The sequence below is a fragment of the Hemitrygon akajei genome, chromosome 4 (genome assembly GCF_048418815.1).
Source record: "Hemitrygon akajei chromosome 4, sHemAka1.3, whole genome shotgun sequence".
Classification (NCBI taxonomy): domain Eukaryota; kingdom Metazoa; phylum Chordata; class Chondrichthyes; order Myliobatiformes; family Dasyatidae; genus Hemitrygon; species Hemitrygon akajei.
In genome coordinates this window covers 160749273-160766937 of record NC_133127.1, presented here as the reverse complement: position 1 = coordinate 160766937, position 17665 = coordinate 160749273, and the positions used below count along the sequence as shown (strand labels likewise).

Below are 17665 nucleotides of genomic sequence, written 5' to 3'. Positions count from 1 at the left end.
CAGAGGCTCAGCTATCTCCCCCCTTGCCTCCCACAGTAGCCTGGGGTACATCTCGGCCAGTCCCAGTCCCTTATCCAACTTGATGCTTTCCAAAAGTTCCAGCACATCCCTTTCTTAATATCTACATAATCAAGCTTTTCAGTTCTCTGTAAGTCATCCCTACAATCGCCAAGATCCTTTTCTGTAGTGAATATTGAAGCAAAGTACTCATTAAGTACCTCTGCTATCTCCTCCGGTTTCATACACACTTTTCCACTGTCACACTTGTTTGGTCCTATTCTCTCATGTCTTCTCCTCTTGTTCTTCATATACTTGTAGAATGTCTTGGGGCTTTCCTTAATCCTGCTCGCCAAGGTCTTCTCATGGCCCCTTCTGGCTCTCCTAATTTCTTTCTTTAGCTCCTTCCTGCTAGCCTTATAATCTCCTAGAGCTCGATTGTTACCTAGTTTTTTGAACCTTTCAAAAGTTCTTCTTTTCTTCTTGACTAGATTCAATCCCATTGCAACCCCAGCTCAGGATCTGACTGCATCTCTTTGCTGGGGTCACGCTCCCAGGTTCCATGGATGAGCCTCTTGGATATTGTTCCAAAGATCACTGTCCATTAGGCGGATCCAATTCCAGACCCCTTCCATGGAGATCCCATTTCCAGCCCTTTCCACCAGAATTCCAATCCTGGGATTTCCTGGAATGCAATGCCTCCCAGTACCTGTAACCCTGGAAACATTCTGGATGCTCGAATCTGTCGGGGACGCCCGGGTGCACTCGGTAATACTGGCTGGTCCGTGGTGGGACATGTTGGTGATAGTAGCTGATTTTAACTTGCCCCAAAATGACTGGGGCGCCCATACTGTGAAAGGACTTAATGGGGAAGTGGTTGTCAAATAAGGAGTGTGCTAGAACAGAGGGATCTGGAAATACAGATTCATAATTCCTTCAAAGTGGCATCACAGGTAGATAGGGTCATAAAGAAGTATTTTGGCACATTGGCCTTCATAAATAAATGTATTGAGCACAGGAGTTGGGATGTTATATTGAAATTATACAAGACATTGGTGAGGCTTAAAGTGGAATATTGTGTCTAGATTTGGTCACCTACCTACAGGAAGATGCAAGATTGAAAGGGCACAGAGAAAATTTACAAGGTTGTTGCTGGGACTTGAGGACATGAATTATTGGGCAAGGTTGAATGGGACCTAGAAGATTAAGTGTAGATTTAATAGAGGTATACAAAACTATGAGGGGCATAGATTGGGTAAATACAAGCAGGCTTTTTCCACTGAGGTTGGGTGAGACTTCAACTAAAGGTCATGGGTTAAGGGTGAAAGGTGGAATGTTTAGGGGAACTTCTTCACTCAGTGTGGTGAGAATATGAAACAAACTGCCTGTGCAATTGCTGAATGCGGGTTTGGTTTCAACCTTGAACTGAAATTTGGATAGGTACATGGATACAGAGTATGGAGTGCTGTGTTATGAGGGCCAGTCAATGGTTTGGTATGGCCTAGATGGGCCAAAGGGCCTGCCTGTTTTTGAGCTGGTTTTGACTCCAAGTGTCACTGCCAGAAAGTGCTCTAGGGAAAATGAAAAATCTCACAATTGTATCTGACTGAACAATATTAATGATTTCTAGGGAATTACAGTATGTAAACTACATTCACTGAAGCAGTTTTTGTCAAATATATCAGAATCAGGTTTATTATCACTGACATACGCTGTGAAATTTGGTTTGCGGCAACAGTATAGTGATAAATAAAAATGACTATCAATGATAATAAGACTGTATAAAAATAAATAATGCAAAAAGAGAGCAAATGGTTAGGTAATGTTTATATGTTCATGGACCATTCAGATGTCTGATGGCAGAGGGGAACAAGCTCAATCCCGGGAGAATGGGAGATTACAGATGTTTTCATCTAAGAATTTGAGTTAAACAGTTAAAGGATACAAGTGACATTTCATTAGATAAATTTGATCTGTAAAATACGCATTTTGGATATATTTTGGGTATATTTAAGTATATAGTAGATATCAGAAATGTCAGCTATTGAGGAAAATGGCAGAGAAAATTCTTATTGGAGGAATTTGTGATAAACTTATTAACAGTGTGAGTCAGAAAATGTGACATTTCTAACACTGAATCTATGACATTGTAACAATGGGAATTACAAATACCTACCACAAGAAATCCTGTTGACTTTCTAATAATTCATCCCACATGATATTAAATTTGCTCTAAAGTTTATTTGGTAATATGAAAAGGAGTTGTTTTGGGTTTATTCAGCTTCATGAAAAATGTGGAGTGCACATTTCATTCAAATATAATTTGGGTAACAATTATCCTTTAAAATATTGGGTAACATATTTTGGCCAGCTTTATAAGCCTTTTAGCATGCCCTGAGTAAACAAGATTTTACATGATGGTGCAATACATAAAAATCAGCAAGTTTCTATTTCAACTCCCTTTTTGTCACATGGTGCGAGCAGAATCATCTGCAGCTTAATGTGAAAAAGACTAAGGAGCTGGTGGTGGACCTGAGGAGGGCTAAGGCACCGGTGACCCCTGTTTCCATCCAAGGGGTCAGTGTGGACATGGTGAAGGATTACAAATACCTGGGGATACGAATGAACAATAAACTGGACTGGTCAAAGAACACTGAGGCTGTCTACAAGAAGGGCCAGAGCCGTCTCTATTTTCTGAGGAGACTGAGGTCCTTTAACATCTGCCGGATGATGCTGAGGATGTTCTACGAGGCTGTGGTGGCCAGTGCTATCATGTTTGCTGTTGTGTGCTGGGGCAGCAGGCTGAGGGTAGCAGACACCAACAGAATCAACAAACTCATTCGTAAGGCCAGTGATGTTGTGGGGGTGGAACTGGACTCTCTGACGGGGGTGTCTGAAAAGAGGATGCTGTCCAAGTTGCATGCCATCTTGGACAATGACTCCCATCCACTCCATAATGTACTGGTTAGGCACAGGAGTACATTCAGCCAGAGACTCATTCCACCGAGATGTAACACTGAGCATCATAGGAAGTCATTCCTACCTGTGCATCAAACTTTACAACTCCTCCCTAGGAGTGTCAGACACCCTGAGTCAATAGGCTGGTCCTGGACTTATTTCCACTTGGCATGATTAACTTATTATTATTTAATTATTTGTGGTTTTATATTGCTATATTTCTTCACTATTCATGATTGGTGCAGCTGTAACGAAACCTAATTTCCCTCGGGATCAATAAAGGAATGTCTTTCAGTCTGTCTTTTGGATTTTGTCGAGTTAGTAAATCTCAACCAAAACAATGGCGGCCATCAGAATTGGCCTTTATATTCTTAGAGTAGGAAAAGAGGAAATTTTACCTGCTGACTCTACTTCTTTGGATATCAAGGATAACTCAAAGGGTGATTTTGATTTTTTTCTTCCATTCTTTCACAAACACTTCTTGAACTATTTTGTACTTGTGTATACAGAGTGGCCATTTATCTAAAATGCCAGAAGTTTATCACTCTAAAAGCAGCCTTTTGAAAGGGTGTAGGGAGTAAGATAAGGAAATTATAAATGAAGTGTTATCATTAGCATTTAGGGTATGGTAGCACAGGTAAGTTAGTAATCCAGTCCGGAGAAATGAATTCAGACTCCACCTAAGACAGCTAAGGAATTTAAATTCAATTAGTTAAGTTAATTCTGGAATAAAAAACTTTGCTCACCTTGAAGTTGCCAGAGTGTAGTAAAACCCTGCTGGCTTACAAATTTTATAGTCTTTGACAGCTACAACACAGAAACAGACACTTCTGCCAGCCAAATTTTGGTGACTGCCAAGCACTCATGTTATCCTCCCGTAGAAAACGCACACAGCGACAGGGCGTATATGCAAACTCCACGGACGCACCAGAAGTCATGATTAAACCTGGGTTACTGGAGCTGTAAAGCACCAGCTTCACTAGCTGAGTTACTGTCCTTTAGAAAGGCAATTTGTTATCTTACCCAGGTTGCAATTTATGTAATTCCAAATAATTCTGTAAGGAGTCTTGGTACATCCTCCCTGAGGAATGCATGGGGTTTTCCCAGGGTGCTCCAGTTTCCTTCCTCAATTCAAAGACATACCGGGTAGATTGACTGGTCATTGTAAATTGTCCCATGATTAGGTTAGTGTTAATTAGGATTGTGGGCTTAATGGAATGGCATGGCTCAAAGGGCCAGGAGGATTTATTCCACACTGTATCACTAAATAAATACATAGCAATGTGATTTACCTTTTATTTCCTCTCTCCATAAGTGCTGCCTTACCTGCTCAGTATTTCCCGCGCCTGTAATTTTTTTGTTTGCTTCCTGGTTGCTGGTTATTTCTTACTTCTTGTTACTTTCTCAAATTGCCTAACAAGGCAAATAGGGATGGAAATTGTGCTGAGTGGGCAGGAAGGCTCTAAAATAGGTAGCAGGAACTGCCCAGTGCATCACTGGCACCAGCCTACTGCCATCAAGACAGACATACAGAAAGGTGTGGAAAAGGACCAAGAACATCATGAAGGATCCCACCCACCCTGCTCATGGACTGTTGTAGGACTCAAAAACAGTTAACTTCCCTAAGCAGTAAGGATGATCGACACCTCAACACACTAACCCAACCACCACTGCTTTATCATTTCCTGTCAATCACTCCTGTGTCTAGCATCACTTTATGGACATGCAGTCAGTCCATCTATGTGTGTAAGTGATGTATTTATAAGAGTTTATTGTGTTTTTAAATTATTGTTTTCTGTATTTTAAGTTTTTTTTACTGCATTGGATTTGGAGTAACAAATACTTCTCCTTTACACTTGTGTACTGGAAATTATATTAAACAGTCTTGAATCTGGGAAACAAAAGACCAAGAAACCTCCAGAAAGTGTATAAATTGTCTTAGTTACATCCTCATTATCTTATTCAATATTCTTTTATGGACAAAATTGACTTTTATTTTGAATCTGCCTGTATCCTTTGCACATTTTGTTCTTACATCCCTGCTTTTCTTTTGATATTTCTGTGCAATTATGAATTTAAAATGTTAACCGGGCTCACTTAATATTTATATATTTTTGCTTCTAAATTTTCCTTTTAATTTAAATATTGACCTACACTGAAGATTTCTGAATATAAATGTATATTTAGCCTGCATTTACTGCTGAATGTCTTTGCATTTTATTTTTGAGTAAAATCAGCCTTCAGTTTATAATGTTGCATTTGTCATTCAGTGCTGCCATGAAGTAAATTAAATTGCTCTCTGAGTATGTCACATTAGTCTACTGAGTCACTGATGTCTTTCAGGTCATTACTTGAAATTTACATTAGATATATAACATTTTTAATAAAACATTTTGCTGAATGCTTCCTTAGTATTTAAAGTATCCAGTTGGATATAGTCCAGAGGCTCTTACAGCACCACTGGCAAATTTCCAAGAAGCCTGTTCAAGCAATAGCCTGAATTTTGCAGTAACTGCTGGCATTTCACTGTGCAAAAGCCAGCAAATTCAGAATGTTCACACATATGCATGGATTTCCAGCATGCTGACTGCAGTTTATCGTCTTTCTTTATTTCAGCAACTGTCATGGCTCCTCATGGAGTATAGCATAGATTCCCACTAATTATAGAAGAATATGAAGAAAATATGAAACAGCAGTCGGAGGAAGCCAAGTTGTGTTTCCCTTGGCATAAAGCAATGAATGAAATCACCATTTTCTTCTGTAAATTGTCCTCAATCACAATGTAAAACCAATACATTTACATAAATATTATTTGATATTAGCTTAATGGCCATATTGTTTGTTGCATTATTCAATCCAATTAATTAAAATCAAATTAAACAATTAACATTGCCCAATACCTTTCTTTTGCAGTAGCATTTATATATTCTTGTCATTTTTGGTCCTCACGTTGGTCTGTGGTTTTGTAAAGATTTCTTATTTTCTCTAATTTCATTTCAATTGTTGCCAAGAGTTTACCTCATTAGTTATTCAAGCCATAGAACCATGCGTCATGGAGGTAAGCCCTTTGGCTCACAATGCCCATGCTAATCATCGTGTGGCCATGTACACTGATTGCATTTTTCAACCCACAAGGTTCACTTGCACACTAGGGACAATTTACAGAGTGGCATTTAACTGAAGTGTGGTGAGGGAAAGAAACAGAACTCAATGAGAAACACACGCACTCACTCATAAGGAAAGGTGCAAAGTGAGAAAGTGCACCACCAGATTGCCTGAGCTGTGAGGCAGCAGTCCCAATAGCTATGTGTCCTGCATTTTCCCCAGCTCCTTTTCTTCTTGGATTTGAACCAGAGCTATTTTAAGTATCTTCTGTACATTTCTTGCCTAAAATTTAGGATGGACAGATATGGCAGAAACATTGAGCCTCTCATTACATAACCATCAATTTTCAAGACAGCATTTTAGTAACAGTCCAGAACTCCTGGCGAAATAAGCAACAGGATTGCAGGAGCAAGAGATGCCTTCTTCTTCCAGAAATGTTAGGTTATGAAACCAATCCAAATTTAAGCCATATCTCCACAGTCATAATGCTTCTTGATTACCAATATTGCTAACTTCCATTTTTATTCATATATTTGTGCACTTGTATTACGTACAACTGAATATAGGTAGAATTTTTAGTATTTTTGATCTCCATGTCCATTTAAGACAGTATTTAGATCTCCCACCATATCCTCTTTGCTTTCTGTCTCCTCATATTTTTGCAATGTTCATTTCAGCTTAACTTTCTATTCCAGTAGTTTCATTGCTCTTCCTTTCTGGGATCAATCAACACATTTTGCCATTCTCTCATCTACATTAACTTAGACTGAGTATCACTGCTCTGTTCTTGCTCTGTAAGTGCTTTAGTGCTATTTGATCCAAGATAAATGTTCTTCTTTCAATATGCTTTTCTTCTTTCAGCCATCGTTCTTGTGCCTAAGTGTGTCAATTAGTCTCTCTCATATCAATCATTTAATTCCTAACTGTACAATGCATGGAAGACTATGCAATTTAGAGATTACCATGCTTAAGGCTTTCTTTGTTAATCTATTGCTTACTCTCTTAAACTCTTTCACCAATGTTTCAAATGTACTCCATCCACATCATGACTGTCTTATGAATCATGACATTTTTTTTTCTGCTTTCCCTCTCTTCCCAAAGGTTTTTCTATTTACTTGACTGCTTCACTGACTGATCAAAGGTAAGACATGACCTCTTCCTAGGATTTGGTTAATACATCCTTTGATCATTTACATTCTAACCTTCCCTCCCTCCCCTTGGACAGGTACCATGCTTACAGTTGATACATCTCCTGGATATCCAACACAAAAAGAGGCAAAGTGTGAAAAATCACAACCTGCAACCCTCAACCTTTCACATGCAACTGAACTGTAAAAGAAACAAATATTGCAAACTAACTTTTAAAATACTTAAATTGCTGAGAAATTTTCTCAATTTATTATTAAATACAATTGTTTTTGTATTTTAAATGCAGCTCTATCAAAGCAACCTGGTTTGGCTGAAGGAGAGATTACTGGTATTGAACTTCACAGGGCTGATCCCAATATGGAACTAGGCCTGAGCATTGTAGTGGGATATTGAAACTCCACTGATTAATATTGGAATTCAGGAAGTTTATCGAGATGGCATTGTTGCAAAAGATGGAAGGCTTCTTTCTGGTGACCAAATACTACAGGTAATAAACCAAAGCATTTTCTTATACCTATTTAAGATGAATCTGTAGTCAGCATAAAGCAGGCTGTACATGCATTCTTTTTGTTGTAAACTAGATACTTATCCTGTCCACATTGTTCTCATCCTTTCCTGTCCCCAGTGGAAAAACATTGTTATTTCCTAAACACTGCTGTGAAATTCTTATAATGTATTTATCATTCTGTGATTGTTAAGCTGCCTCTTTGAACTCCTGGCATGCCATGGACACCATATGAGAAACTACCTTATGATAATTGTTGCCTTCAGGTGCTGAGAAACCTCTCAGTTATTAAACCAGACAAACACGAGGTAAACCTCTCCCTTGTGCCCACAACCATAGACATAGAAACAGAAATAGGTCATTCCATCATGGCTGATTTATTATCTTTCTCAACCCCATTTCCCTGCTTTCTCCCCATAACCTTTGACACTCTGGCTAATCAAGGAAACCATCAACCTCTGCCTTAAGTATGCCCAATGACTTGACTACAACAGCTGTCTGTGGTAATGAATTCCACAGATTCGCTACCTTATAGTGTTACGAACCCCGTAACTGGGTCACTTACCAGCAAAGATAGAGAGGTCCGCTGAAGTCTGATGGTACTATTTATAAACGTTTTTATTTATAAGAGGGCACAAAAGTAAGGTTAATACAAACATTCAGATAATCTACGTCGTCGATACTCAATCTAATGCGCGGGTATAGTAATAATCATCGATAAGAAGTGGCTGTATCGTTTTGTCTAGGGGTAAAAATATTATCCGATGGAATTATAAAAGTCTCCCAAGTTCATGCAGGCTTCAGCCTTTTGGGGACCGCTGGGTTTCGAGAGAGGGAGAGAGAGAGAGAGAGAGAGAGAGAGGGAGGGAGGGAGAGAGGGAGAGGGAGAGGGAGAGGGAGAGGGAGAGGGAGAGGGAGAGGGAGAGGGAGAGGGAGAGGGAGAGGGAGAGAGAGAGAGAGAGAGAGAGAGAGAGAGAGAGAGAGAGAGAGAGAGAGAGAGAGAGAGAGAGGAGAGAGAGAGAGAGAGAGAGAGAGAGAGAAGAGAGAGAGAGAGAGAGAGAGAGAGAGAGAGAGAGGAGAGAGAGAGAGAGAGAGAGAGAGAGAGAGAGAGATAGTTAGTTAGTTAGTTGTCGGTCAGAAAAGAAGCTTGCCCAATCTTTAGGACGCAAACTGTTGAATCGGGAACGTGGGTTCCCCGTTGTTAGTTCGAAGTCCTTTTCGGTGTTATCAGCCACCCGTTCCCCAGGCCAGGGGAAACGGACCACACATGGCTTCCGAATAGCTTCCCGTTATAACGGGAGCGATGAGCGATGGTGTCTCCTTCTGGTGCATCGCTAGGGGACTGCCCCCTGCAGCCCCTCTTTTATCTTGACTTGCAGGGTTGTAGATGTCAATCAGGGTGGGGTGATGCAATCCCCCCGCCCACATTGCCCGAGGGTGTGCACGTAGCCCAGTCCACAAAGGTGTCTCCAAGAAACAATGGCCAAATCCGTTGCTTTGTCCTGCTGAGGATTCTCTCTCATTTCCTGGGTCCAAGACCCGAATTAATAGCGATCTTGCGATTCTCAGGAAGGAGGGGGCTGGGATCATAACACTAGCTAAAGAAATTCCTCCTCATCTCTCTTAATGGATGTTTCTCTAATTTGAGGCTGTGACCTCTGGACCTGGAGTCCCCGACTATAGGAAACATCCTCTACACATCCAATCCATCTGGACCTTTCAATATGCAATAGGTTTCAATGAAACTTCCCCTCATTCTTCTAACCTCCAGTAAGTACAGGCCCAGAGCCATCAAACTCTTCTCATACATTAATCCTTTCATTCCTGGTATCATTCTCGTGAACCTTTGCTGAACCCTCTTCAATGCCAGTGAATCTTTTCTTAGATAGGGGCCAAAACTGCTCATAATACTCCAAGTGCAGACTGAAGTACAAGGCTTCAGAATAACACATCTGCATTTATATTCTACTAATCATGAAATAAGTACTAACATTACATGTGTCTTCCTTAGCACTGACTCCACCATCAAGTTAACTTTTAGGGAATCCTACATGTAAACCCTTTACACCTCTGATTTTTGAACTTTCTCCCCATTTAGAAGATAGTCTATGTCTTTATTGTTTCCACTAAAGAGCATGACCATACTCTTCTGTACACTATATTCCACATGCCACTTCTTTGCCCATTCTCTCAATACGTCTAAGGCAGGGGTGTCAAACTCATTTTAGGTCACGGGCCGGATTGAGCAAAATGCAGCTTCATGCGGGCCGGATCAGTCGGAAGCGTGTGAACGCAGCTTTCGTTGCCTCCGTTTTTTCAGCCTGCTCTCATGTGTCTCAGTCTCTGCTATAACTACAAAGTGTTTCACTTTACAAATTCCGTTTCTTATGAATAAGACTGCCGAGCAAGACTGCTGAATAAACACTAAAAACCCCGAAAACCTGGTACCTGAATAAACTCAGCATTAGCCATATCATACGCCATAGGCACTTCAATTACTGGGGCCAGCTTTAATAGTAATTAGATATTATCTCGCGGGCCAAAGATAATTCCACCGGGGGCCGGATTTGGCCCGCGGGCCTTGAATTTGACATACATGGTCTAAGGCCTTCTGCAGACTACAGTGCCTATAAAAAAAAGTATCAATCACCTTGGAAGTTTTCATATTTATTGTTTTACAACAAATAATCACAGTGGATTTAATTTGGCTTTTTTTGACACTGAGCAACAGAAAAAGACTCTTTCATGTCAAAGTGAAAACAGATCTCCACAAAGTGATTAAATTAATTACACATATAAAACACAAAATAATTGATTGCTTAAGTATTCGCCCCTTCAAGTCAGTATTTAGAAGATGCATCTTTGGTAGCAATTACAGTCTTGAGCCTGTGTGGATAGGGCTGAATCAACTTTGCACATTTAGACTCTGCAAATTTCCCCCAGTCCTCTTTACAAAACTGCTCAAGCTCTGTCAGATTGCTTGGAGATCAGGATTGAACAGTTCAGCCACAAATTCTCAGTTGAATTGAGGTCTGGACTCTGACTTGGCCACTCCAGGACATTAACTTTGTTGTTTTTTAAGCCATTCCTGTGTAGCTTTAGCTTTATGCTTAGGGTCATTGTCTTGTTGGAAAACAGATCTTCTCCTAAGCCACAGTTCTCTTGCAGACGACATCAGGTTTTCCTCCAGGAATTCCCTGTATTTTGCTGCATTCATTTTACCCTCTACCTTTACAAGCCTTCCAGGACCTGCTACAGTGAAGTGTCCCCACAGCATGATGCAGCCACCACCATGCTTCACGGTAGGGATGGTGTGTTTTTGATGATGTGTGGTGTTCGGCTTATGCCAAACATAGTGTTTAGTCTAATGGCCAAAAATCTCAATTTTGGTTTCATCAGATCATAGACTCTTCTTCCAGCTGACTTCAGAGTCTCCCATATGCCTTCTAGCAAACTCGAGCCAAGATTTCATGTGAGATTTTTATCCAACAGTGGCTTTCTCTTTGCTACTCTCTCATGAAGCTGTGACTGGTGAAACACCTGAGCAACAGTTGTATGTGCAGTCTTTCCCTTCTTAACCACTGAAACTTGTAATTCCTCCAGTCTCTTGGTAGCCTCTGCACTAGTCCTCTTCTTGCACAATCCCTCAGCTTTTGAGGACAGCCTGCTCTAGGCAGATTTATAGCGGTGCCATGTTCTTTCCATTTCTTGATGATTGACATAACCGTACTCCGGGGGATATTCAATGACTTGGACATTTTCTTTTTTTTTTTCATCTCCTGCCTTGTGTTTTTCGATAACCTTTTTCCAGAGATACTTGGAATGTTCTATAGGCTTCATGGTGTAGTTTTTGCTAGGATACTGACTCACCAGAAATTGGACTTTCCAGATATCTGTGTATTTTTACCACAATCAATTGAAACGCCTTGACTACACCCAGGTGATCTCCATTTAACTGATTATGTGACTTCTAAAGCCAATTGGCTGCAGCAGTGATGATTTGGTGTGTCATATTAAAGTGAATGAATACTTATGCAATCAATTATTGTGTTTTATATTTGTAATTAATTTAGATTACTTCAGAGGTCTATTTTCATTTTGACACAAAAGAGTCTTTTTCTGTTGATCAGTGTCAAAAAAGCCAGGTTAAATCCACTGTGATGCAATGTTGTAAAACAACACATGAAAACTTCTGGGGGGGGGGGGTGGTGAATACTTTTTATAGGCACTGTACCTGCCCCTCCACCTATCTTCATATCATCTGAAAACTTGGCCACAAAGTCATCGATTCTGTCATCAAAATTATTGACGTGTAACATGAAAAGAAGCAGTCCTAATACTGACTCTGTGGAACACCACTAGTCACCCAATATGCAGATGGATTTTCCCAATGCACCTGCATATTGAAATCCCCCATTACTACTATAACATTATCCTTTTTACATGTCTTTTCTATCTCCCATCGTAATCTCTACCTCACATCCGGCTACTGTTTGGAGGCCTGTATCTAACTCCCATCAGGATCTTTTTAGCCTTGCAGTTTTTTTTTAACTCTACCTCTTCTGATCCTATGTCATCTCATTCTAAAGATTTGATGTCTTTTTTTAATCATTTGCCCCAACCTATCTGCCCACCTGCCTGTCCTTTTGATATAATCTACACTTAACTCAATTTTAAATTACCATTTAAATCAACATCATAATTAACTTTTCAGAAAATATCTCTTTAGAAATAATTTCATGTAGTGCAATAATTATTGTAGAAGCAATTACTTAAAGTACAGTTCCTGATCAAATTGCTCCTTACACATGGTAACTGGGCATGCACAATTGCTTGACTAAGCACCTTTTGTAAAAACACACACAAAAAACTGGAGGAACTCAGCAGGCCAGGCAGCATCTATGGAAAAAAGTACAGTCGACATTTCGGGCCGAAACCCTTTGGCAGGACTGGAGAAGAAAAAGCTGAGATGTAGATTTGAAAGGTGGGGAGAAGGGAGAGAGAAATGCCCAGTGATAGGTGAAACCTGGAGAGGGAGAGATGAAGTAAAGAGCTAGGAAGTTGATTGGTGAAAGAGACAGAAGGCCATGGTAGAAAGAAGAAAGGGGTGGGGGGAGGAGCACTAGAGGGAGGCAATGGGTGGGCGAGGTGATGACATGAGAGAGGGCAAAGGGGATGGGAAATGGTGAAGGGGGTGTGGAGGTTACTGGAAATTTGAGAAATCCACGTTCATGCCATCAGGTTGGAGGCTACCCAAACGGAATATAAGGTGTTGCTCCTCCAACTTAGGTTGTTTCTCTTGTGATTTTTTTACCTTTTGTAGAAAGCTCAGTTGCATTTGCAAGGATACTCATGCAGAAGCAGGCCTCACAACAAGTGTTCAGCTTGCTTCAGCAAGACAAAGGAATCCTTTCTGACCATGTCAGTGTGAGTTTGGCTCTTGGAAACCTCTACACATGCAGTCTTCTTAAAGTTCTGGACTTACTTTTCACTGCACCGGAGTAAAACTAAACCCAAACCATTTGACCTCTAGCCACTTGATTGTGACCCTGATCCTCCATCAATATTGATTAGATTTTTAGGCATTGTGCTGCAGTGGATTGATTGTTTATGGCATAGATCCAAAAATGTATGACACTGAGTCACTTGGAAGATCTGAGGTACAAGAGGAGAAGTTTCCAGAAGACAAGTCTAAACAGTTGTTGGAATCCCGCTGCTGTGCCTGTCTATTGTGCTAATCAATGTCAATTAGAATATCTAGCTGACTGTCTGTGTCATTTTAGATGTCCATATAGGTTTTATGCCCTGAACTCGATGCTGTACTGCTACCTGTTTTGTTCCAGGTTAATGGTGTCGATATCAGCAATGTACCTCACAACTATGCCAGGGCTGTATTTACACAACCCTGCTCTACTCTACATCTAATAGTTCTGCGAGAAAGACGATTTAGTGGATTAACACACTTTAACCCTGATGGCAGCTCTATTCGAGAAGATGGCTTTCATGTGACTCTGCTTAAAAGAGAATCTAGTGAGCAACTTGGTATTAAGTTGGTTCGTAGACTGGATGAGACAGGCATCTTCATCCTGGACCTTCTGGAAGGTGGATTGGCTGCTCAGGATGGGAGATTGTGCAGCAATGATCGGGTGCTTGCAATAAATGGCCATGATCTAAAGCACGGAACACCTGAACTTGCTGCTCAAATTATCCAGGTAAAGTTACTTCAGTGCAATCAATATGTTGCTAGATTTTCAATTTTAATTGCTTTAATATTGTATCAATAATTACACATTTTACTTTTATGCTTTTCAGAACAGTGGTGAGAGAGTTCATTTCATAATCTCTAGAACAACAAAACAGCAGTTCTCAAATGTTATTCGAGAAAAGGGATCACATACAAGTAGTCATCAACATTCTACCCAGTTAACACAGCTCGTGCCCCATAACAAATCTAATCTGCACAAGGTAAGTGGTGACAGTAAATGACCATGTATTTCATTGAAGTACAAACACAAGGAAATCTGCAGAATTTCATCCTGACCAAGGGTCTCGGCCCGAAACGTCGACATCGCTTCTCCCTATAGATGCTGCCTAGCCTGCTGTGTTCTACCAGCATTTTGTGTGTGTTGTTTCATTGAAGTACATGGTTTACACTGATCGAGCCCAGTCAGAATCTATTCATCAGTTCTGAATCAGTGAAGTCCTCAGCTGGCGATCAAATGATATTCAAAGTTCCGTTATAATTATATTGCTGACTTTTTTTACATCTGTAATGATTTTGTATGATATTTTTCATTATTGGCATCTTCATGAAAATACTGTGAAATGGGTTTAAAAGTGTCAGTCATCTGGAGAGTATTGAGCCTGGAGAGTGGCAGCCCATTCTTAGGGCAGATTAGTGGCTTTCAGGGATGATCAGAGGGTTTGGTCTGGGGGAAGTGCTGCTGAACAATCAAGAGAAGGTGATATGAGGATGTTTGAGAAACTGCAGAATATTATTTCATCCTTTAATATTATTTTTGGATACAATATATGTATCTTAAACTCACTAGGATTTATAAGGAATTGATATGGAACTGTGATTCTGCAGCAGTGTTCCCACACTTTACAGGCAAAGGGACAAACGAACCAGATATTTTACTTTCCCCACCCTCCCAATGGAAAGGATAATGAGTAACAACGGGTTTCCTTTCAAAGTTATGAAAACGCTTCCAAGCAAAATTTGATGCTGAACTACTGAAATAAATATGAGGGTAAATGAGAAAAAGCATGGGTAAAGTTTCAAAATGAATCCTTTTCTTAAAGGACCAGAGAGGTAGGTAGAGATGAAGGGATTACTAAACTTGCCTAAGCAGCAGAAGCACACCTTCCCATGGCACTGCAATTAAATTCAATAATTTCAGACATCTCAGGCAGCAATATGGCTGGAGTGAAAATATTAGGTCAGGCCAAGATTAAGATCTCTAAATAAGCATAGAATTTTAATGTCATGTATTTTTGGATCAGAGAAAGATACCTGGTTAACTGCAAAGTTAAATTAAATGCTGAGGTTGTGAATGACTTAGTTAAATTTTAGCAGTCAGAACACAGGATGAAATCAGTGTCTGGGCTTTGGAAGGATAAACCCTTTGAGGTTTCCAGAGTTAGGGGTAGACATAAGGGAAGAGGGGACGTTCCAGATCTAGCCACAACTAGAACCAGACAGGAATGGAACTGGGAAGGGCACTCTGAGCTACAGAGGTCAGTTACTGGAGAAGCGTGATGTGTGGTTAACGTGTCAAAGGCTGTGGAGTTTAAAAATGACAAGGAGGGCTAATATGTCTCAGTCACCACCACATTGCTAAGTACCTTTGAGTGATCAAGTTTGAAGCTAAATGAATTTAAAAGAAGAAATTAACTACAGTAAAAATACTTTCCAGTCCCTATAAATGGCAGCACCATTTCACAAAATTCACAATTTAATATCTTGAATTTTTTTTGCTCTCTTTCCTCAGGTCCTGTCACAATGTGTTACTTGTCAAGAAAAAGAAATCACTATAAAGAAAGATTCTCATGAATCTTTAGGAATGACTGTAGCTGGTGGACGGGGCAGCAAAAATGGTGAACTGCCAATCTTTGTCACCAGTGTCCAGCCACATGGCTGCCTCTGCAGAGAAGGGCGGATCAAACGTGGTAAGACTGCATAATGACCAGAGCCTCTTTTTCTTTGCTTTTCATTTCTGTCTAAATGTTAAAATATATTTTGCATTCACCATGCAGGTTTAGGTCTGGTTCACCTTTGACTTGAGACCCAACTGATATAGTTGTTTCTTGAATGCTAACAATTCACTCAATTGTACTGTTATTGTTACTTTCAAACAATACAGAGAAGGAATAAAACTAGACGGACCACAAGGCAGCAAATTCAGAGATATATCCAAGTCAGAAAACCACCCCAGAAAACTGCAAAATCTTTCCAACAAACATATGGGAACTTGTGTTTAAATTGGGAGAGCTGACCTGCAGGCCAGTCAACTCACCTAATCACAACTTAAAAACAAGGATGATCTACATCCCAGAGTTTTGAAGGATGTTACTTACAGTCAGTTGATGCTTGTGCTGCCATCTTCGAGTGTTCTATTGATCATATTGGGTTGGAGGGAAAGAATGAATATAGAACTACTGAACTTACCATAATGTCAGTGGAAAGGAAAATATTAGAATCTTTTAAAAAATGCTACATCCCTAATTTAAATGATACTTACCATATATACCTCACTGAAATGTCTCTTTTTGAATAATGGCTACTCCTCTATTGTTAACAAAGCCCATGACTACATCTCATCCACTCCCTCTCCCTCTGCTCTCAACCCATCTCCTCCAGGACAGAATTCCAGATCCTCACCTTCACCAGCCTCCACATTCAACAGATTATTTTCCACAACTGCTCCCAAGAGACGCCACCACCAGACAGGTCTTTCCCTCTCCTTCCCTTTCAGCATTTTGCAGGGACTGGTTCCTTCTTGACTCCCTAGTTTACTCTTTTGTTCCCACCAACGCCCCTTTCCCACCCTCACAACCCTCTTCCCCTTTCTTTCCGCACCTTCCCATTCAACTGTGGGAGATGCAATGCCTGTTCTTCACCCTTCCTGTTCACCATCCAGGAACCAAAAGTCTTTCCAGCCTTTAACTTGCACTCCTTCCAATTGAGTGTTTGCATTCTGTATTTATAGCGCACCCTCCTCCATACTAGTGAAACCAAGCATAGACTGAATGACCGTCTGCACTCCATTCAGTCCACAGAGGTGACACTTATGTGCCAGCTGCTTGCTACTTTAGTTGCCATCCCACTCCCACACCAACCCATCTACAGGCCTACTGTAAGCTTAAGGAACAAAACCTTATTCTGACCAGGCACAAAGTAGACCTGAATAACAGCAGGTAACTTGATTTCTCTACAACAGCATGCAATTTGATTTCTCAGTCTCTGTTAATCGTCTGCCGGTAATATTTGCTCAGCTTGTCTCTCTCTCGCTCTCTCTTTCTCTCGAACATGCCCAGCCTATACTGCTGGAGCTGACTTGTTACTCTGCATTTCACAACTCCTCATTCCTTTGTTATTTTTCTCACTCTGTAACTGCTCCCATTCACCTATGAACCACATCACCTTGTTTACAGCTTATGCACATGGTCTCCAAAGTTTTACCTTATCAGAGCCATCCCTCACCCTCTCTGAGCTTTACAAGTTTCGCTGATCTCCTTTTCACTTTTGACTAAGGGTCTCTGACATAAAACATCGACTATATTTCTCTTCCCACAGCGGCTGCCTGACCTGCTGAGTATTTCCAGCATTTTCTTTTTTTGTTTTAAACTTAATTGTTGTTATTATCATTCTATCTCAAGTTCTGTTCAACTGAATTCTAATAAATTTGTGTTGAATGTTTCAAAAATAGGATTTTTCAGATACAGGGC

General features: G+C 40.4%; 1 protein-coding gene across 1 annotated transcript in view; it reads left to right on the top strand.

Annotated features, from left to right (window-relative positions):
- Positions 1-17665, top strand: part of lnx2a (ligand of numb-protein X 2a) — a 122157-nt gene that overhangs the window by 86573 nt on the left and 17919 nt on the right. Inside the window, 5 exon segments of the mRNA XM_073043808.1 lie at positions 7496-7599; positions 7601-7696; positions 13558-13926; positions 14027-14179; positions 15709-15886. Of these exon segments, the coding sequence (XP_072899909.1) occupies positions 7496-7599; positions 7601-7696; positions 13558-13926; positions 14027-14179; positions 15709-15886 (900 nt within the window).